Source organism: Podarcis cretensis (genome assembly GCF_951804945.1).
Source record: "Podarcis cretensis genome assembly, chromosome: 14".
Classification (NCBI taxonomy): Eukaryota; Metazoa; Chordata; class Lepidosauria; order Squamata; family Lacertidae; genus Podarcis; species Podarcis cretensis.
In genome coordinates, this window is record NC_137183.1 from 16,027,707 (window position 1) to 16,048,833 (window position 21,127).

At 40.8% G+C, this 21,127-nt stretch overlaps 1 protein-coding gene across 2 annotated transcripts in view; it reads left to right on the forward strand.

Moving 5' to 3' along the window:
• TRPM7 (transient receptor potential cation channel subfamily M member 7) overlaps positions 1 to 21,127 on the forward strand; it is a 73,984-nt gene that overhangs the window by 44,658 nt on the left and 8,199 nt on the right. The window contains exons 16-33 of one of the 2 annotated variants that reach the window (XM_079954149.1): positions 278 to 558; positions 1,159 to 1,387; positions 2,534 to 2,689; positions 2,782 to 2,925; positions 3,033 to 3,161; positions 3,833 to 4,117; positions 5,647 to 5,821; positions 6,591 to 6,717; positions 7,502 to 7,686; positions 10,134 to 10,266; positions 12,612 to 13,723; positions 15,643 to 15,719; positions 17,098 to 17,157; positions 17,346 to 17,442; positions 18,690 to 18,757; positions 19,677 to 19,714; positions 20,635 to 20,660; positions 21,055 to 21,105. In XM_079954149.1, the coding sequence (XP_079810275.1) occupies positions 278 to 558; positions 1,159 to 1,387; positions 2,534 to 2,689; positions 2,782 to 2,925; positions 3,033 to 3,161; positions 3,833 to 4,117; positions 5,647 to 5,821; positions 6,591 to 6,717; positions 7,502 to 7,686; positions 10,134 to 10,266; positions 12,612 to 13,723; positions 15,643 to 15,719; positions 17,098 to 17,157; positions 17,346 to 17,442; positions 18,690 to 18,757; positions 19,677 to 19,714; positions 20,635 to 20,660; positions 21,055 to 21,105 (3,373 nt within the window). The remainder of the gene's footprint in view (positions 1 to 277; positions 559 to 1,158; positions 1,388 to 2,533; positions 2,690 to 2,781; positions 2,926 to 3,032; positions 3,162 to 3,832; positions 4,118 to 5,646; positions 5,822 to 6,590; positions 6,718 to 7,501; positions 7,687 to 10,133; positions 10,267 to 12,611; positions 13,724 to 15,642; positions 15,720 to 17,097; positions 17,158 to 17,345; positions 17,443 to 18,689; positions 18,758 to 19,676; positions 19,715 to 20,634; positions 20,661 to 21,054; positions 21,106 to 21,127) is intronic. The other variant, XM_079954150.1, reaches the window with a different exon arrangement.

Sequence of the window (21,127 nt, forward strand, 5' to 3'; positions counted from 1 at the left end):
CTTCGGAGATGCTCGCATAGCATTTCTTTGTAGCAAGGTTCTATCACAGGCTAAAATTATCTTATTTGTGGGTGGAGCTGCTAATTTATGATATATTTACTTCGGTTATTTTGGTGCCTTTCTTTGAACAATTCTCACCTGAAATAATACCTTACTGGTGAGTTTTTAAGAAATATCTGATGTCTGAGTACCACATTTCACTGTTGTATTTTCTCTTTAAACCTTATAATTCTAGCTGTCCTTGTAAAACCTTTAAATTACTACCTTTTTTTTAAAGGCCGATAACACTTCAGAAGAAGGAAAAAAGAAGCAAACCAAAGATGACATAGTAGATATTGATGATCCAGAAACGAGACGTTTTCCTTACCCTCTGAATGAGTTGTTACTGTGGGCAGTACTAATGAAGAGGCAAAAAATGGCTCTTTTTTTCTGGCAACATGGTGAAGAATCCATGGCGAAAGCCTTAGTGGCCTGCAAGCTATATCGTTCAATGGCCTATGAATCAAAACAAAGTGACCTTGTTGACGATACCTCGGAAGAACTGAAACAGTATTCAAAGTAAACATTCTACTTTGTTAAAATCCTTAAGACAAATTTCAGCTTCTTGTTTCATAGTAGTTGCTAGAAGCTAATGCTGAAGATGCAGAAATCGAAGAATGTCAGGTTGGGCTTTTGTAGATGACGGAGTTTAACCACAGTGCCATATGCATTTTTTCCTGTTCATTTCCCATAGCTGTTATCCACTTGCCCTTTTTGTCTGTTCTGGCTGGTTAATTACAATCTCGTACTAGCTTTTCTAAAATTGCAAATCCTTTTTAAAAGCCTGAATTATTTTTGTTCTGGTTAGATGTCACTTCCTGAAATCCAGCAACAGATAACTGGTCCAGGGAAATCTTGGGTATAGATGCAGAAGGTTGCATCAGGTACGCCTTTTAACTCACTCAGAGTAACAGGGAAGTGCTGAGATGAAACCAATTTTCTTTTTGGCCATACAGAGTTGTATCCACGGGTGTCTCTCTTACAACAGTACTAAGCAGGTGCTTCCATTCAGTTCAGGAAGTTCAGTGTTTGAAGTCTAGTATGGGTGAAAGAATTGGCATCTTTAATATGTTTGTGCATCTTTAACCTTGTATGTCTTGTGATTTTTGCCCCCCACAGTGAGTTTGGGCAGCTTGCAGTTGAGCTATTAGAACAGTCATTCCGACAAGATGAAACTATGGCTATGAAGTTGCTAACTTACGAGCTAAAAAACTGGAGTAATGCCACCTGCCTTAAACTAGCAGTGTCTTCACGGCTTCGCCCTTTCGTAGCTCATACTTGTACACAAATGTTGTTGTCTGATATGTGGATGGGAAGGCTGAACATGAGGAAGAATTCATGGTACAAGGTAACTATAGATAATACCTTCCTTGGAATCCATTTTTGCTGTTATTTTAGTAATACTTAAGTGAAAGGGATATGTTGAAAGCATAGTCATGCAAAGTTTTCTTCACTGTAATCTTTATGTAGGCTAAGCAAAACAGCTCTTTAACATAATCAAAGTGAGAGGTGATACTGGAATGAACAATAACTTTTTTTTGATGCTTTATTATCTTTTTTAAAAAAGGTACAGAAATGTAGAAGGCAGAAACCAGGCAAGTAGCCCTTAACCAGAGGTGGATACTTAGATCATCATGAGAACTAATCTACTACTAAAAATGTAGTGGTGAAACATTAACAGACTGAAACCCCCTTGTAAAATTGAAATGTCATTATGCTTTCTACGGGTAGTAAAGTAAAATTTGATGTAGAAACTTCTTATTTATATTTTAGTAGCTGAAGCTGAGCAAGTGAGAAGGCTTAACAGAATTCAGACAAATCAGCAGGATGTGAGTGGGTGTAGGTTTTCAGAATGGCATATGTCAAGTAAGCCATATAGTCTGAATTAACAATAAGAGGTGTGTTTCTCTTTGTATACTGCACTGAAAATTTGCCCCACTACGCTAGAATATAATAAGAAAATGATTATGTAAAAGTACAGTGTTGATACAGACCATCCTCAAGCATCATTTTAAAGTATGATGTGCTGTTGTCTGTCTTGTGTTCCAAGTTGTCATCTCTAACTTGCTTTGCTAGTCAACTAAGAGTAACACTCATTTTATGAAGGTGGGTGGGTGTGCTTCAGAATCTATGATTCTTCAATGGCATCAGGGAGATATGCCTTCTGCAGCCTCTACATAGTCTAATACTGATAAAAGCATTAGGATGAGGGGTAGAAATCTATTTGAGCACATTTTGTCTAACAACTTTTTAGAAATTGCAGATATTTTCCCCTCAAGAATATTATGGAATGTTCTATGTGTATCTGTAGTAGTTAACTTTTTTAAAAACCTAATCATTCTTCTACATCTTTTACTTGCTACCTGACAGATTTTGCTGAAATGTGGGAGAGGGGGGAAGAGGGGACTTCTGTGTGCTGGATAGTTCTGATTTTTTTATTATTAGAAAAACGGGAATTATTTTGTCTTAATAACGTGATGTTCACATCTTACAGGTAATATTGAGCATCTTACTTCCCCCTACCATACTAATGCTAGAATACAAAACCAAGGCAGAAATGTCCCATATTCCACAGTCTCAAGATGCACATCAAATGACTATGGAAGACAGTGAAAACAACTTTCAAAACATAGCAGAAGAGATACCAATGGTAATTCTACACACAAAGACTAACACGTTTTTAACAACGAAGACTAACTTTACTCTCATACATGATTTTAAAATGTGTTATTTTAATGTTAGGAAGTGTTTAAAGAAGTAAGGGTCTTGGACAGTACAGAAGGAAGGCATGACATGGAGGCAACAGTAAAACCCAAGAGGCTTCCCATTACGCGAAAGTTTTATGCCTTCTATCATGCACCAATAGTGAAATTCTGGTTTAACACGGTGAGTTTTTTGTTTCTATGTTTTGTTTTGGAAAAAGAACTCTTTTTTTTGAAAAAAACAACAACTACTTTTCTTAATATTTATTTTCAATATTTTACTTTTTATAGTTGGCCTACTTAGGATTTCTGATGCTTTATACATTTGTGATTCTTGTGAAAATGGAAGAGCTGCCCTCAATTCAAGAATGGATTGTCATTGCATATATTTTCACGTTGGCTGTTGAGAAGATTCGTGAGGTATATTTGCATTTGTAACGTGCGCTTTAATGCAGAAGAGGATTTAAATATACTTTCAAGAGTCGGCATAAATACGCTGTGCAAAACTTGTTGCCCTCCACATGTTTTTGGCCTACAACTTCCATCATCCCCAGCTAACAGGACCAATGGTCAGGGACGATGGGAATTGTAGCCTCAAAACATCTGGAGGGCTGATGTTGAGGAAGCCTGTGGTAGGGTATTGATGCAGTACTCGTTTTCTGCAAGTCATATGTTGTAAATTGGGGGCTTGCCACATGCTCTTTCCTCTTCCGTTTTGTTGGATTCAAATTCCTTTCTCTGTTTATTAGCTTTTAGCATGATGAATGCAAGCCAGAGTCCCTCATTACTGTAGTTCAGGCATAGGCAAACTCTGGCCTGTCAGATGTTTGGGACTACAATTCCCATCATCCCTGACCACTGGGTCCTGTTAGCTAGGAATGGTGGGAATTGTAGTCCCAAACATCTGGAGGGCTGGAGTTTGCCTATGCCTGCTGTAGTTCATGGAACCACTTCCTACCATGGCTCCAGTCTTTGATTTACATTAAACTTGTTTTGTATCGATGTATGTACATAACTGCTACCTGCTTTTTAGTGCCTTTTGATGTAAGACAAAATGAACTGTGCCCAATTTCTCATTATTTTTACAACAGATCTTTATGTCAGAGGCGGGCAAGATCAGTCAAAAGACTAAAGTGTGGTTTAATGATTACTTCAATGTCAGTGATACTGTAGCCATTATCACATTCTTCATTGGTTTTGGACTAAGATTTGGAGCACAGGGAAACTTCAGTGAAGATACTTACAATTCAAATTATGTTTTCGTTGCTGGAAGGCTAACTTACTGCCTGAATATAATCTTTTGGTATGTGAGATTACTGGATTTTTTGGCTGTAAACCAACATGCTGGACCTTACGTCATGATGATTGGGAAAATGGTAAGCTTTTTTCCCTACCAAAATTAAAATTGTGGTGTGTGGGATGATGATGATGATGATGATGATTTATATTCCACCCGATACTCAGAGGTCTCAGGGTGGCTCACAGAATAAAATCAAAATATATAACCACAAAATACATAATCAGAATAAAAACAACAACCCAATAAACCCCCTCTCCCCCCAAAACCCACATTTTAAAAGGGCATAGGATATCAATCAGTTCAACCAAAGGCCTGGTTAAAAAGGAATGTTTTTGCTTAGCACCTAAAGGTATATAATGAAGGTGCCAGGCGAACTTCCCTGGGGAAAGCATTCCATAGATGGGGAGCCACTGCAGATAAGGCCCTGTTCTCATGTTGCCACCCTCCAGACCTCTCGAGGAGGAGGCACACAAAGAAGGGCCTCAGAAGATGATCTCAGGGTCCAGGTAGGTTCATATGGGAAGAGGTGGTCCTTAAGATATATTTTATTTGCAAACATTTCAGAAGTGTTGTATTTTACAGTCATGTGAAACAGGTATTCCACCAATGAAGATGGACAGCTATGTATTGGTTTTTCTAAGGCAGTTTGCTGTATGTGTAGAAGGAGGACAAGTGGAGAACAACAAGAAGCCACAATGTTGGCATGTGGAGTATTTCACACCATATGATCAGTTTGAAATATTGTAGCAGGAAGTTCCACAAGTTCGCCAGTACTCCACTGCTGTAGGCACTCAGACATTTACACAAAAGTTTCTCTAAGTTTATTGGGAACTTAGCAGTTGAACACTGAAGTCACAGATACATGCTGCTGTTTCAAAGACTGGCCTGTCCCTAGGTGCTTGTTAAAAGGGGGAAATTAGCTGTGCCTCAGAGAAGAGCAGGGATATTGCAGATGCATGCATCCGATTGGCTCAGTGATTCTATGATTCTATGATTGGGGTGGGATGCTCTTCACAGTCTTGCCCTAATTCTTATGGAAGTTACAGTGCATTTCTGAGGAATTCAGAAGGGAAATAAAGTCAAAATGGAAGTTCAGAGTGGCCACTTGCCCTCCCTAAGCCACTCTTCTTGGAATTATATTATATTATATTATATTATATTATATTATATTATATTATTAATTTAAAAGTTACCCCTTGGGATGGGTGGAATGTAGAGATTATTGTGATTGGCTGTGCTGATGAATACTTGAGGTTCCCAATCCCTATGGTTGTAATTCATGGGCAGTCATTTAATTTTATCCTGATTCTAATTTTTAAGCTGTATTTTAATCAATTGTTTGATCGTGCTTTAATGTATTTGATATTTGATGTTAGGCCACCCTGAGCCTGTTATTGGCCTGGGAGGGCAGGGTATAAATAAAAATTTACTTACTTACTGTCCAAAGGTGATTGACCAGTGGAGATGGACAAAAACAAGTCCAGAGTGCTTCTAAATGTGTTGAATATGAATGTCAACAACAAAGAAGGGGTTGGGCTGTAGTTTGGAGGGCTTGAGTGAGGGCTCTCCACTGTTTTAACTGTCTCTTAACTCTGTTTTAAACAGGTGGCCAACATGTTTTACATTGTAGTAATTATGGCACTTGTGCTGCTTAGTTTTGGAGTCCCTAGAAAGGCAATACTTTATCCTAATGAAAAACCATCCTGGGTTTTAGCAAGAGATATTGTCTTTCGGCCCTATTGGATGATCTTTGGTGAAGTTTATGCCTATGAAATTGATGGTAATATATTTTTATTCCTTCTATTTATTAGCAGGTGAGGGGAAATTTTTCTTGTGTCTAAAGAGCACAGAGATGGGAGGGCTAATCTAGAATCTATATTTCATTCATAATGATTTTATTGCTTTATTGATATATTTTTTAGCTGTGTTTTATCTAGATTGTTGTATTGTATGCCCCACAGAGTGTGATGAAGTATTTCATAAACCTTTCTAAATAAATAAAAATGAAAGCATTATTCTAATGTATGTAATATTAAGGTATTATTTTAAACCAGGGGGGGGAAAACCTAAAATAAAAAACATGTTTAAACAAATTTAAAATCTCTTTTGATTTTTAAAATTTTAGTTTTTCATCTACAGTGATGCATGTATTTGTTCAGAATATGATAACAAAATTATTTTGGTAAACATGATTTTATTATGGAAAAGTGGGATATACATTTAATAAATATGGAGGAATTTTATTTTATTGAAAAGCTTTATTTCTTTTTCATTTTGAAGGGCATGAACTGAAAGACAGTTCTTAACTGATTTAAATAAACTTTCCAGTTGCTGAGGTTGGAAGTTTGGGTATTTAACGCCCACAGACCTGTTTTATTCATAAATTTTCTGTTAAGGGCTAAGCTTTGCAGCGGCTTCTGCTACTTGTGTGTTGAAAAAGTATAGGTGATAATATTTTGTTGATGCGCTATAAAGAGCTTTGCTTCTAAGTAACAAGTAAACTGCTAAATCTTGTCAAAAATTTCTTTTTCTTTTCTTAATCTGCAAAGTATGTGCAAATGATTCCCAAACAAACATACCATGTGTTACTGGAGCATGGCTGACACCCTTCCTTCAGGCCGTCTACCTTTTCGTGCAGTACATTATTATGGTCAATCTTCTCATCGCCTTTTTCAAGTATGTTTTTCACATTTTAAGTTGATATTAAATCAGTGCTTTAAAAAGTAGCTTGGTGATTATACGGCCATGGGGTACTCACTGCATGCATCTTCATCACCTGTACAGCGATAACTGACTACCATAGTACATACACTGGTAACCTCAAGGTTGGATTACAGCAATATGCTCTTTGTGGTTTGGAAGCTCCCCCAGTGCAAAATATGGAGGCCAAATGGCTGGTGGGGGCACATGACCAATAACATGTGACACCATCGTTAAAACATACACACCAGCTGCCCTTCTATGACCAAGCCTTGTTGAAGGTCCTTGTATTAATTTACAAAGCCCTGAACAACTTTGGTCTACGGTACCATAGGGACAATAGCTGAGATCATTTGCAAGAGTGTCAGAAGAATATGTAATGTTCTGCCAGCAGAAATTTAGCAGGTGCCTCTTTTTTGAACCTTTAAATGCCTGCTGAAATTTTTTTCTCTGCTGAAAGTCTTATGCAGGAAATAAAGAAAACATACTCCCGTAATAGTTAGTTGATGGTCTCTGATTTTTTAAAGAATCCATGTTTTTATTAAATATATATATATTATGGTAAACTGCTTATTTTATGACATAGTGGTGTATTTTTTAATAAATAAAATAAATGTGATAGAAGTTATGCTGTTTGTTTGTTTTGTTTGTACTCTCTTTTAATATTTGTACAGAGTAGAATGTAAGATCATTGTTGCTAGTTTCTAAGATGATCAAACTAAAATGTTTGCCTTCTTTATTCTCTTCTCTTTTTGTTTAGCAATGTATATTTACAGGTGAAAGCAATTTCCAACATTGTATGGAAATACCAGCGTTATCATTTTGTTATGGCATATCACGAGAAGCCGATCCTGCCCCCTCCTCTTATTATTCTTAGTCATATGGCTTCCCTATTCTGCTGTGTATGCAAGCAGAGAAAGAAAGACAAAACTTCTGATGGGCCAAGTAAGAACAAACAAAAATATGCAACGTTGGGTTGTTCTTTGCATTATGTGAAATCCAGGGATTGATAGGAGCCTGGTTTATGTGTAGGGCTTATGCAAAATCCCACCCCTCAGTTCACTGCCCCATTAGTGGATGGCAAAGTGGGAGTGGAGGCTCAACAATTTGGGTGTGGGTGTGTGGACAGAATATTTTGCCTTGTTTTCAGGATTGGGGCGAACAGGATGCTGCTTAAGAGAACTTAGGGTGACAGCACATTTTTTTATCTCTGCCCAACCACTGCTACAAAAATGCTTTCATTATACAGTGGTACCTCGGGTTACAGACGCTTCAGGTTACATACACTTCAGGTTACAGACTCCGCTAACCCAGAAATAGTGCTTCAGGTTAAGAACTTTGCTTCAGGATGAGAACAGAAATTGTGCTCCGGCGGCGCAGCGGCAGCAGGAGGCCCCATGAGCTAAAGTGGTGCTTCAGGTTAAGAACAGTTTCAGGTTAAGAACAGACCTTCAGAACAAATTAAGTCCTTAACCCGAGGTACCACTGTAAGTGGAATTCTTAAAAAGCTGAACAAGGACTTGTTCTCACCATCACTGCGGACATCTTTGATAGTTGGGAAGGACCTTGCGCATCCATGTCAACCGCCTGACAATACCAAAGCAAAACCAGCTGCCCCTACAGAGGAAGATCTTTTGCATTTCAACTTTCAATTGAAGCCAGCATTGCGAAGGGACACTTGCACTTATGGCAAGACCTTCTTGTGGGTTTGCTGTAAGTGCAGATCCCAGCACTGTGCAAGTTCCTGATGGGCAACTCTGTAGCGCAGCAGATTTCCGCAGAGTTGCTGACAGCACCAGTCTGCTTATTAGCACCAACATCAAAGCTCCCTTGCCAAGAACTATCAGGAACAATTTAAAGATTCCCCATTGTTTCCTGGTAGCTGCTTTCCCACTTGTCAGACACCTGATATCACATCGGGACTTGGGCCAGACCACCTGTGGGCAGAGGATCCCAAGCCTGATTAAGAGCTTCTTTTGTGAGCAAGTAATAGATATGTGGGGAAGGGGGTTTGAAAGTGGTACCTTGGTTTCCAAACTAAATCTGTTCTGGAAGTCCATTCTAAAACCAAAGCGTTCTAAAACCAAGGTGCACTTTCCAATAGAAAGTAATGCAAAATGGATTAATCCGTTCCAGACTTTTAAAAAGAACCCTTAAAACAGCAATTTAACATGAATTTTACTATCTAACAAGACCATTTCTGGGTTAGGGTTCATTTTAGGATTGGGTTAGTGTTAGGGTAAGGATTAGAATTAGAGTTAAGGTCAGTGTTGTTTTATGTTTTCTTGTGATTTTGATTCATTTGCGGGCGGTTTGCTTTTTTCAATTTGTTGTGTTGCTGCCTTTTCATGAGTTTTTCAAGTTTGCTGGCTGCTCAGCTGGAGAGGTGCAGGCTCCGTCACACTTTTCCATTGAGGGGTGCGTGCCTGCGTTCACCTCGAATAGAGAAGTTTAAAGGAGCATCGTGTGGCAATGCGGAGACAGCCCTCCCAGCAACTATTCCACCTGGCTGCCTTTGGGTGGTGCAGGGGCTCTGATGCTGAGGTGGGGGCTCCAGCCACGAACCCCTCAATGGAAAGTGTGACAGAGCCTGCACCTCCCCAGCTGAGCAGCCCGATCCAGCTCCTACTCCCGTGCAAGCAGGAACGGGGGCAGGGATCTCTCAGCTGGGAAGGGAGGCTTCGCGCTCCCCAGCTGAGCCGCCACGAGAGATACCCACTCCTGCTTGCACCATTGAGGGGTTCGTGCTGGGAAGGGAGGCTTCACGCTCCCCAGCTGAGCTGCCCCAATTCAGCTCCTACTCCCATGCAAGCAGGAGCAGGGACATTCAAAACGGAAGTGTGGCCCTGAAAAAGCAAGTGTAACACTCAAAACGGAACAGTTTGGATTCTGAAAAAAGTTCACAAACCGGAACACCTACTTCCGGGTTTGCGGCGTTCGATTTCCAAGTTGTTCGTTAACTAAGCTGTTCAAAAACCGAGGTACCACTGTACTTTAAAAGTATATGAATAGATGTGTTAGTAACCCAACAAACAACCATTTTTGGAGGTGCATTATATTCTAGTGTACCTAATTTGGGGAAAGGGAAAAAACCCCAGATACAGTGGTACCTTGGGTTACAGACACCTTGGGTTACAGACACTTCAGGTTACAGATGCCACTAGCCTGGAAGTGGTACCTCAGGTTAAGAACAGTTTCAGGTTAAGAACAGACCTCCAGAACGAATTATGTTCTTAACCAGAGGTACCACTGTATACTTAAATCCAACACTCATAATGTGAGGCCCTTGGCTACGGGAATACTCATTTCCTTGGTTTTTTACTGTTTTTACTTCTTTTCTGCAGTGGTTCATTAGCAAGCTTCTGAAATGGATTGTTTCTTTCATTCTCTAGAACTGTTTCTAACAGAAGAAGATCAAAAGAAGCTTCATGATTTTGAAGAGTTGTGTGTTGAGATGTATTTCAATGAAAAAGATGATAAATTCCATTCTGGAAGTGAAGAGAGAATTAGAGTTACTTCTGAACGGTATGAAATAATAAGGAATGACCGTTTCAACCTTGTTCTTTTCAGTTTTTCCAGGAATGATTGGAACAGCTAAGTGAATAGCACATTTTCAGTTACTTTAAAATCAAACTCCGATTTACATTTATCATAGTAGATGTTGACCAACAGCAGCCTGTTTTAACATGTGGACCTTTGATTGGCAGGGTCCATTATAAAATTATCTAATTGCAGACCAGTAGCCATTTTAGTCTGTTTGCATCAAAAGCAACACAGAGGCCACATTTGAACACAAGCTTTCATGGACTAGAGCATACATCATCAGGCACATGAAGCATTATCCTCATTTAGCAGATCTCTGTTGCATACTTACAGTAATCTCCCTGGTCTGGTTCACAGGTCGCTCTAAGCCAAACCATGGGTTCAATCAATCAAATGTTTATTCGGCTTTACGCCCATCATGAAACACAACACAACAAAACAAATCAAATAAAACAGCGGATTCGTACAAGCCACAAGTAGTATAACACAGTTCACAACTCACAAGGACAAATATTAGCCAATTCATAAGAAAAGTTTAAGATTAAGATTAAAATTTTAAAAAATTTGCACTACACTAAAATCAATATCTGATGTCGTTATAGAAAATTCTTATAACTATCAATAATCAGCTAACATTCCATTCCGTCTCTTGTACGAGAGGATGGCTGTTAGGAATTTAGCAACCTGTAGGGTAATATAAGGATCCACATCTTGAAGAACCCAAGCAAGCTGTAGGTCTACTGGTTTGTCAGCCATAGGCTGGATTATGGAGTTTAGTATGCTAGCACGGGCTGAACTGTACAAAGGGCAGATAAACATAACATGACGTAGAGATTCAGATGTTTTCATTTCACAAGCACACATTGAAGGGACTTGGCCCTTAGTGAATCTATGTCTCAGCACGTTTGTTGGAAAGACATTAAACCTAGCTCTAATGAAGGCATATTGGTGAGACGCGGCCATAAGCGATGTTAAGTAGGACGGAGTGCGGTAGATAGGGGTTATGCCGAAATTTAACGGCGAGCAGACTCCACCACCAGCTACGAAATTTTGGTATAGCTCCACATCATCCAGCCTTTGATTTATACACCTTTTTGCCACATTTAAATCCAGTTTAAGCAATTCAGTGGGCGAGATCTCATAAGACAGCAATTTGGCATGGATTTTTCCTGACCACAAATTTGTGAAGTCATCTCGCCACATGCATTGAATGAGATAGTGGTTCGGGAGTTTATGCCATAGGGATATCCAATAAATCAAAACTCTCCTCCATATAACTAACTCCACTGACGGGATCTTCATTTCTAAGCGAATAGCCGCATTACTTATGCATGTTGGTAATTTTAAAAGTCGACGTAAGAATTGGCTTTGAAGTGACTCTAATGGTGAGAGGTTTGCAAAGGCAGCCCATAAAGGTGCAGCATAGGCCATGGGTTGGTACAGAATGCATGAGCTCAGGGAGAGGAAATCACTTCGCTCTTCCCTGGTCATTCTGCTGCTGAGCCAACCCATAGTCTGGCTTAGTATGTTGTTGGGACGTGGGCTTGTTTAACTATTCTGGGCAAACTACTGGGCAAACCTTGTTGATTATACAAATTGTCTTCAAGACTGATTCAGTGATCTGATCATGCCTGATGCAGGGACACAACACAATTTCTTGGTGGGAGTTGATTTGGAAGGATGTAAGGGTGGGACGCGGGTGGCACTGTGGGTTAAACCACAGAGGCTAGGACTTGCCGATCAGAAGGTTGGCAGTTTGAATCCCTGCGACGGGGTGAGCTCCTGTTCTTCAGTCCCTGCTCCTGCCAACCTAGCAGTTCGAAAGCACATCAAAGTATAAATATAAAGTATAGATAAATAGGTACCGCTCCAGCGGGAAGGTAAACGGCATTTCAGTGTGCTGCTCTGGTTCGCCAGAAGTGGCTTAGTCATTCTGGCCACATGACCCGGAAGCTGTACGCCGGCTCCCTCAGCCAGTAAAGTGAGATGAGCGCCGCAACCCCAGAGTCGGCCACGACTGGACCTAATGGTCAGGGGTCCCTTTACCTTTACTTTAAGACCAGAGAAGACGACCAGACCAGTAAGGCAGAAACACAGTACACAACCTTCGGTATGGGTGGGTTGTTACCAAAGAATCATAGAATTGCAGAGTTAGAAGGGACCCTGAGGGTCATCTAGTCCAACCCCTTGTTTTATGCTAACGGACCTGTAATTATTTCACATGGCCTACTTGTGATCTTCGTGTGTTTTGAGAAGTCCTTGCGTTCAGTGAAAAGTCTGATTCTCTTTTTTCTCACCCAATGGTATCTTCTCCCTTCCCCTTCCAGCGTTGAGCAAATGTGCATCCAAATCAAGGAGGTTAGTGACAGAGTCAACTATATCAAGCGTTCCTTGCACTCTCTCGATACACAGATTGGCCACTTGCAAGACCTCTCTGCTCTTACGGTGGATACTTTGAAAACATTAACTGCCCAGAAGGCTTCAGAAGCTAGCAAGGTTCATAATGAAATTACACGAGAACTGAGTATCTCAAAGCATTTGGCACAAAACCCCATTGATGACGGTCCTTTAAGATCTTCCATGTGGAGAAAGCACAGCATTGGCAATGTATTTGGTTCTTCTTTTCCTCAAGGAGGCCTTGAGAGTAATAATGCTTTACTGTGCAACATTTCTATGCAAGATGAAAGAGATTCTGGACATAAGATGACTGGGCCCCCCAAGAGGGATGAATTCAACTTTCCAGAGGCAGGTTCCTCGGGCAGTGCCTTAATTCCAAGAGCTCTATCCCCCCCAGAACTTCGTCAAAGAATACAGGGTACAGACTCATCGAAATGCGTTCAAAAGAATAAAAAGACGGGCACTTCGCTAAACAGCATGCCACATCTAACATCTTCGACAGCTAAATTTTTCGTTAGCACTCCTTCTCAGCCCAGCTGTAAAAGCCAGTTAGAAAGTACCACAAAGGACGACCAGGTTATAGTCCTTAAGGCTGCTGATGGAGAGAATGCTGTTGAATTTGGTGCATTTGTGGGTAAGTATAACACACCAAAATCTGTACTTCCAAAAGTTGCTATTGGTTGCCATGACTCTCCTGCTTCTTGCTCTGTTAGCCTTGCTACCACCTCCCAGCCTTGTATTGAACCTGGAGGATGTGTTAATCATGGATTTATTTATGAGGAAAGTTATACTAGTGCTGAGAGCTACACAGACAAATGGAATCCTCAGTCCTCTTTGAAGCTGAAGAAGAACGACGCCAAAATTAAATTACAATTGACATCTGCTGATGAGGTCAGAAGTGACCCCAGTAATGATCTGAATGGGACACTGGATACTGAAGAACCTCCTGGAAGCATTCCAGAAACAGCACAAAAGGGTCATGATTTAAGTTCCAACACCACTGTACGTCTTCAGAAACTATGGATCAAATCTGAATCTCAAGGTTTGATTTATCAAAAATTGTATGGGAACTTTAGCGGAATTTGGTTGCAGGTGGTGCACTTTGCTTTTAACCTCTTCACTTCCGCAAACTATCAAAATGTTTCTTTACTTTGTAAATCAGCACTTAACCATTTTGGTGTAGATTCTGTTGTTTATTCAAGTGGTGTTTTAACTGGAAATTTTTTTGCAAAATGGTGGCAGATTTTCTGTTTGTCAAGACAATGGAAGGAGAGGTGTGCTAACAAAATACTTTGAGTTCAGTTTATTCTGGACCAGGCATGCACAACCTGCAGCCCTCCAGATATTTCTGGACTACAACCCCCATCAGCCCCAGCCAACATAGCCAGTGATCAGGGATGATGGGAGGTGTAGTCCAACAACATCTGGAGGGCTGCAAGTTGTGCACCCTTGATCTAGACCATTTCTAAGGTAAGAGGTTTTTTGCCTCAGTGGCTCAAAGTGAGCATGAATTGTCTTTTTATCTTGCAACATGATAACTTTTTAAAGATTACATTTAATTTAAACTTGTCAATGTTACCAGAAAATTCATTTCAGACTACTCCAAAAGTGCCTTTAGCCATGTAAAGCCAATTAAATTTGGTAGATTGTTTTCACGCCATCCTGTTTTATTTCTGGGACCCCTGATGTCTGTGCAGTGGAAGCCCTTAAATAGGACCTTAAACATGTAGACTCCTGATATGCCCCATTGCAATAAGCATGTAAGCCTCTATTCAAATATGAATAGAGGCTTCAGGAAGATCTGAGGATGTGATATGCATGCGATTACAATCTTTTACTACAAGTTTGAGTAACATCTGCCTGAGGCCCAGATCTATTCTGAATGGACTTTATTTGTAATATTTTTATCTAACTTTTGCTAGTGCTTTTAAGCTACCAGATTTGTGTGTTTAATAGTTGATTCCCCATTCACATGTTTTGAAAATGGCTGTAATAATTGTAAATGTATATTTTTAATTAAAAAATGGGAGTGGGGAGAAGTTAGATACAAAGGCTCAAGATCAGGCTGTTTATATTTACTTCACTAACCACACAGCTGAATAATGGCACTTTTTTTTTTTTTACTGTGGCAAAAGGTTTGGTGCCGGGGTGCCTTCTCATTTATAATATAATCTTCATCCTTAATGTTCAGTCCTGTAGAATTTTGGAGACAGAGGAGTGATAGCCCTGTGAAGACATTCAGCATATATGTGCAGTGGATGATCTCTGTGATCCCCAAGCTCCATCCTGGCTCTACCTGCCATTGGTTTCACCTTTGCATAATGTTTTACATGTGAAATGACAATGTGCATAAACCTGAAATCATGATTTGTGCACCTCAGTTCCATGTAATTTACAGATTCCATGATTCAAGCCTATATGCTTTGGCCCCCACGTATGTATGTTTCTATGCAAATATAATCTAGTGTAAAAATGGCAGGCAAGGAAAGCTCTGCTCACTACACAGGCATTCTGAATGTTGGCATAGGTAAATTATTTTGAATGGGTGTGAGAAAGGGTGAGAAAGAGAACACCATAGGCCATGTCATTGTTGTTTTCTTACATTTTGAGGGTGAAGTTTATATTTTTAAAATCTATTGTGTTGAACTGTGCTTTTTCTACTAATAGCTACATTTTGTAAAAATACTGATATCCACACTGCATGGTTCTGAAAGCAAATAACACGCTCATGGCTTTGAAACCAGGGTAGTGGTATGAAATATTTCCTCTGAAATTGTTTCTTATGTCATCACTTATATGTAGGAAAAGCAATAGTTCCTCAACCTACCATTAAAAATGTCAACTGTCCTTCTATATACTTTTCTGATCTCAGCAGTATCCTTAATCAAATTTGCATCTGTTTGGTGCTTCCCCTCTAAAATCTGCCGTTTTATTTCTGTTCCTATAATGGTGTCGCCAAAGGTCACAGGGACAGCATGGAATTGCAACGATTTAAAGAGACTGTGGCTAAGAGCAAAGAAAAAAGTGATGATATTGAGGTAAGAGGGAGATTGCGGCGGAAGTTGAGCAGTAGCCCAAGCCAGGGTGAGAAACCTTTTTTCAGCCAAGGGCCACATTTCCTCATAGGCAGCCTTATCAGGGCCACATGTCAGTGGTGGGTGTGGCAAAAGTGTGTCTGGCTAGACACACAGCATCCAGGCAAGTGAGAAGTACTTATCATACCCCAAGGGCACATTCCAGCCAGGTGAAATAACCAGTGGAAGGCACAGATCAGGGCTAAGTGAGCTGTGTGGCTTGGGAGGAGGGGAGAATGATCTGGGCCGTGTCCTGAGGTCCTAGTCCTAAGCTGATACAGGGACAGATAGGTAGCCGTGTTGGTCTGCCATAGTCAAAACAAAATAAAAAAATTCCTTCCAGTAGCACCTTAAAGACCAACTAAGTTACTTCTTGGTATGAGCTTTCGTGTGCATGCACACGAAAGCTCATACCAAGAAGTAACTTAGTTGGTCTTTAAGGTGCTACTGGAAGGAATTTTTTTATTTTGTTCCGATACAGGGAGTTCACTTAAACTCAAATCTCAAATACATGTGCATTCAATCACGTTACAGGATGGTTTTCAGTGGTGTTAACTAAGCAGGCGCCTGTTCTACTTTGTCATTATAAGTTTGAGCTGCTAGCTGAGTAGTCCCAGGTTCAAAGACTTAGGTGGCGGGGGAATTATATCTCAGAGGTAGTGGGTATATATCCTGTACAGAGAAAGCCTCAGGGTCTGATCCTGTCACCACCAGTTAAAGGAATCAAGACTGCCTGAGTAGTTAGGGCTGGGTTAAATGGATATCCCTGAGTAGTCAGGGATGGGTTAGATCTGGGAAAAAGCAGCTTCCTATGTTTCAGGTTGCTAGGAAGCACAGCATTTTGGAGAGCATCAGTACTGTACTCAGTTTTAACTTCATGATAGATCCGGCCCAGACAGCATGGTGCAATCACAGTGTGTACCCAGAACTCCTAATGTCCTCCCCTGTTCTCTAAAGCATTCTTTTGTGCAGTCTTATAGCACAAAGTACTTGAATGTTTTCTGTAAGCAGCTTTGGGCACAGATCATTGTGGGAAAGTGGCATATAAGTTAACTCAGTCAAACAAACATGGCAGTGTGCAGGAAACTTTGACTCGTGTGAGCATGCATGGACATCAGAACACAAATATGAAATTTTAGACCAGGACTAAAACCTGCAGATGCCAGCTTTGGAGTGTTTCAGCTTTGAAGTAAGAGCTCTAAAATAACACTTGTAGGAAAACGGTCTCCCCAAACCCTAATTTCTTGTTTCTGGCCCAGAGTTTATGAAAAGTTTGAGACTTATTAAAGCCACTTCACTACTAACCTAAGTTTAAAAAGCAATTTATTGATACCTTCTATAGGAGCAACAGGAAGATTTCAAAAAAGCAATTTTGGAAGGCATCGAGACAACAAAGCAACAGGTATAACTTTGCCATTTGTGTTCCATCTCTTCATTGTTGCATCAAATAGCCAGTAACATTTGAATATTCCTTCAAAAAGCAAGTGTGTCACTTCTTAAGTACTGTATAGTAACTTTCAAGTGGTGACACAGATAAGATTATTTGAGTAGAGTTGTGAATTATAACATTATTATTTGTTGAATACACAGGGTGGTAGTAATGCAGAAGGCAACCTGAGGCCTGTCAGTTCATGTGGTGGTTTTACCGACTACCATAGAAGCTCATTAGCAGCACTATCAGAGCAAAGTAAGTAAACACATTAGTTTCTGATCTCTGAATTTTCTGAACTAATACTAGCATACAGCATTTTTTCCTTTGTGCCATTTCCTGTATTTTCAAAACTGCTTTATTTTACAAAACACAGCCATTGTGGCTAAATTTGTCTGAGGGAACTGGCATTGGAGAGAGAGGGGCTTCTTGGTTCTTTCTTTCTCATTTCTTTCCCTACTGAAAATTGTCCTCCTACTGACTTTATCCCTTCTGGCTAAAAGCTGCCGCTGCTCATGTCTTTTCCTGCGAGTGCAGCTTGGTGGGAGTGAGTTTTGGTGGGGAAAAGAACAGGGGCGTGAGTGGTTGAGGCCTTATTACCCAGCCGTCAGTGCCTACTTCAGATTGCAGCCTCAGTGATTGGATTCTGTAAACAAACCATCCCTAAAAATGTGGAATTACATAAATGCATAGTTGCTCCATCATCAGTCAATTAAACTTTGATTGATTGGGGAGCAATGTGAACTGGCAATACTGAGAGGTGAGAGTGGCACCCATCTTTGCTATTTAAAAAACTTGTCTTCCTTCTAACAGTAGCTTTTGACTGATATCCAGACAGCTTCTTTGAGCATGTTAAAGGTTTTAATGTCCACGGCAGATTTTTTTTAAAAAAATTGCGCAACACATAAACTTACGATTCTGTGCCCCAAACAAACCTTTGAAGGTCCTTTAACTCGCTCGGGTGGTGCTGTGGGTTAAACCACAGAGCCTAGGACTTGCCAATCAGAAGGTCGGTGGTTTGAATCCCCGCAACGGGGTGAGCTCCTGTTGCTCGGTCCCTGCTTCTGCTAACCTAGCCGTTCGAAAGTGCGTCAAAGTGCAAGTAGATAAATAGGTACCGCTCCGGTGGGAAGGTAAACGGCGTTTCCGTGTGCTGCTCTGGTTTGCCAGAAGCGGCTTAGTCATGCTGGCCACATGACCTGGAAGCTGTACACCAGCTCCCTTGGCCAATAAAGCAAGATGAGCACCACAACCCCAGAGTCGGTCACGACTGGACCTAATGGTCAGGGGTCCCTTTACCTTAGTTTCAAATGAGTTTTGCCATGTGCCCAATATGTGCGTCTGAAGCATAGTCTTGTGATTCTCTGTATCCAAGCCCATGTATGTGTATGAAAGCAAGTGTATCTTGCTTTCCCTGCAGGATCTTGGACACATATGTTGAAGAATTGGTAGTATTTGTTGACATGTCAAAAGGTGGCCATTCTAATTGCAAAATCATTTTCCAGTGCACAAGAGCAGAAGACCATCGGTTGAGGAGCCTCATCAGGCAGATTCCAAGGCGGCCTTACTCACAGTGAGTAAAACAAAATAACAATGCATACAATGTTTCCCCTCAGTGTCTGTGAAAAGAACCCAGGAAATACAAAAATTGAATCATAGTAGCAATTGATAGAAAGCAGTACAAGGCAACACAGTTCACTGTCCATCACAATTTAGTGTGACCTGCTATGGTAGTACAGGTAACTCACAACTTATGTGCATTTAACTTGTGCACATTCAGCTTTCTATACTTGGCAGTTAAAAAAAAATAGAAACAAAAGGGGACAGGCATTCAGGAAAAGGAGTCTTTGGAAACCCCACCGGCCATTGAACCCAATGTGTTTTGACTATACACGATTTTGACTTTACACCCCATAATCTCCACGTAAGTTGTGAGTTGCCTGTAGCCTCCAAATTGGCAGTTTTTTTCTTCTCTTGAAATGTGCTGGGCAAATTTGTCCTCTCTAGCTCTCATGCTTAAGAGTAAGGGTTGGAGGTCGACAAGAGCGAATTGTAATAGGTCTTCAAGGAGAAAAGAATGGACTGTGTCCATATGGCATTTGATTGCACCTTCACACCACCTTTTTGAGTGCTGGCAGAATGTTCATGCCATTTCTGCCTGCACAGCTAATAGAGCCTGCTCAAGTAAGCAATTTACATCACCAAAATAGCCCAAGGTAAGGCAGGTAACCTGTCAGGCTGTGGCTGCATTTGCTACATAGTTGCAATCCTAGTCTCTTTATCCAGGCACTTCTGCTGAACAGATTGTACAATTTCTTTTGACCAGCAGACTTAGCAATGCTTCAGAAGCATATTGAGGCTGAAAACATCTTCACAATTAATTTTTTTGAGGGAGCCTTGTAGTGCTCTTACAAAAGTCTGATATATTGCTTCTAAAACCATCAGTTAAGTTATGTACGAAATAGGTGCATCTCTCTCTTTTTTTCTTGCAGGATTGGTTAGCAGGTCGACCGTCGTATAGCAATCAAATGTAAGTAAAGTCTAAATGGCAATACTCAGAACTGTCCAGGTATCTCCAAACTCCCCAGGAGTTGGGGAGGCATTGAGTGAGCTGCAGTTTTCTCCCTGTGTGCCAGCACACTGCACATTCACTTTTAAGCCTGTCCGATTGTTGCTGGGCAGTTAGACCATGGGAGGAGTCATCTAATCTATCTGCCCACCCGTTCCTAAGCAACCCTGATGACCTGGGCATTTATCTTGTTGTGGTTGTTCTTGAAGGGGGATAATTGAACCTGATGTAGCCAGTTTGAAACACCTGGCTCGTAGCCTCATTAAAGAGCACTGCTGCAGCACCCGTCGCCTTCACAGTAATTTTAAGTCTTCAGAGTTGTTTTCTCTCCCCTCCCCTGCTCTGTTTGCTGTTCATTTGTTTTGAAGGCATAGAGGTTGCAGTATTGGGTCTGATGGGTGATTGGGCTTAGGGTATTACAAGCAGGGACAGCAGGTGGCGCTGTGGGTTAAACCACAGAGCCTAGGACTTGCCAATCAGAAGGTTGGCGGTTCGAATCCCCGCGGCGGGGTGAGCTCCCGTTGCTTGGTCCCTGCTCCTGCCAACCTAGCAGTTCGAAAGCACAAAAGTGCAAGTAGCTAAATAGGTACCGGTCCAGCAGGAAGGTAAATGGCGTTTCCGTGTGCTGCTCTGGTTCACCAGAAGCGGCTTAGTCATGCTGACCACATGACCTGGAAGTTGTACACCGGCTGCCTCGGCCAATAAAGCGAGATGAGCGCTGCAACCCCAGAGTCAGCCACGACTGGACCTAATGGTCAGGGGTCCCTTTACCTTTACCTATTACAAGCAGAGCAAAGTGACCAGAGCAATGAAGTTGAGTAATAAAAAAACCAAGAGGTACATACAGAATTTGGGTTGAGTGCAATTTCTGTCTCTTGCAGGTCTTCTGAGGAAGATGCACTGAATGGTAAGCTGCTGATAACTTCGGTGTTGCCATAAATTTAACATGTTGTGGGAAACTAATGTATGGCTGCCAAAGATGATGTTGATGGAGGTTTGTTATGCATTTTAGTGCCAACAGCCCTTATTTAAGGTTGTAATCATTACAAGACTCATTTAGGGAAAACCCCCTTGGTGCTTGTGCTCTTCTCCAATCTTAGAGCATCTCATCATCATTTTCCTCACCATAAGAATCACCATCATCATTTTCCTCACCATAAGAATCACCATAAATGATCAAGGTCTTGCCTGTGAGCCTAGAGTGCTTTTTGTTCTTTGTCATTACCCTTTTTTAAAAACCAGGATGCATTAAATCACGAGTTTTATGTAAAAATATAACACTCCCTTCCTTTTTTCCAAAGGAATTGCCTCTCCTTTTAAACCCATCATGGATACCACCTACTACTATTCAGGTAAGTGTCCAAAACTAGGTTG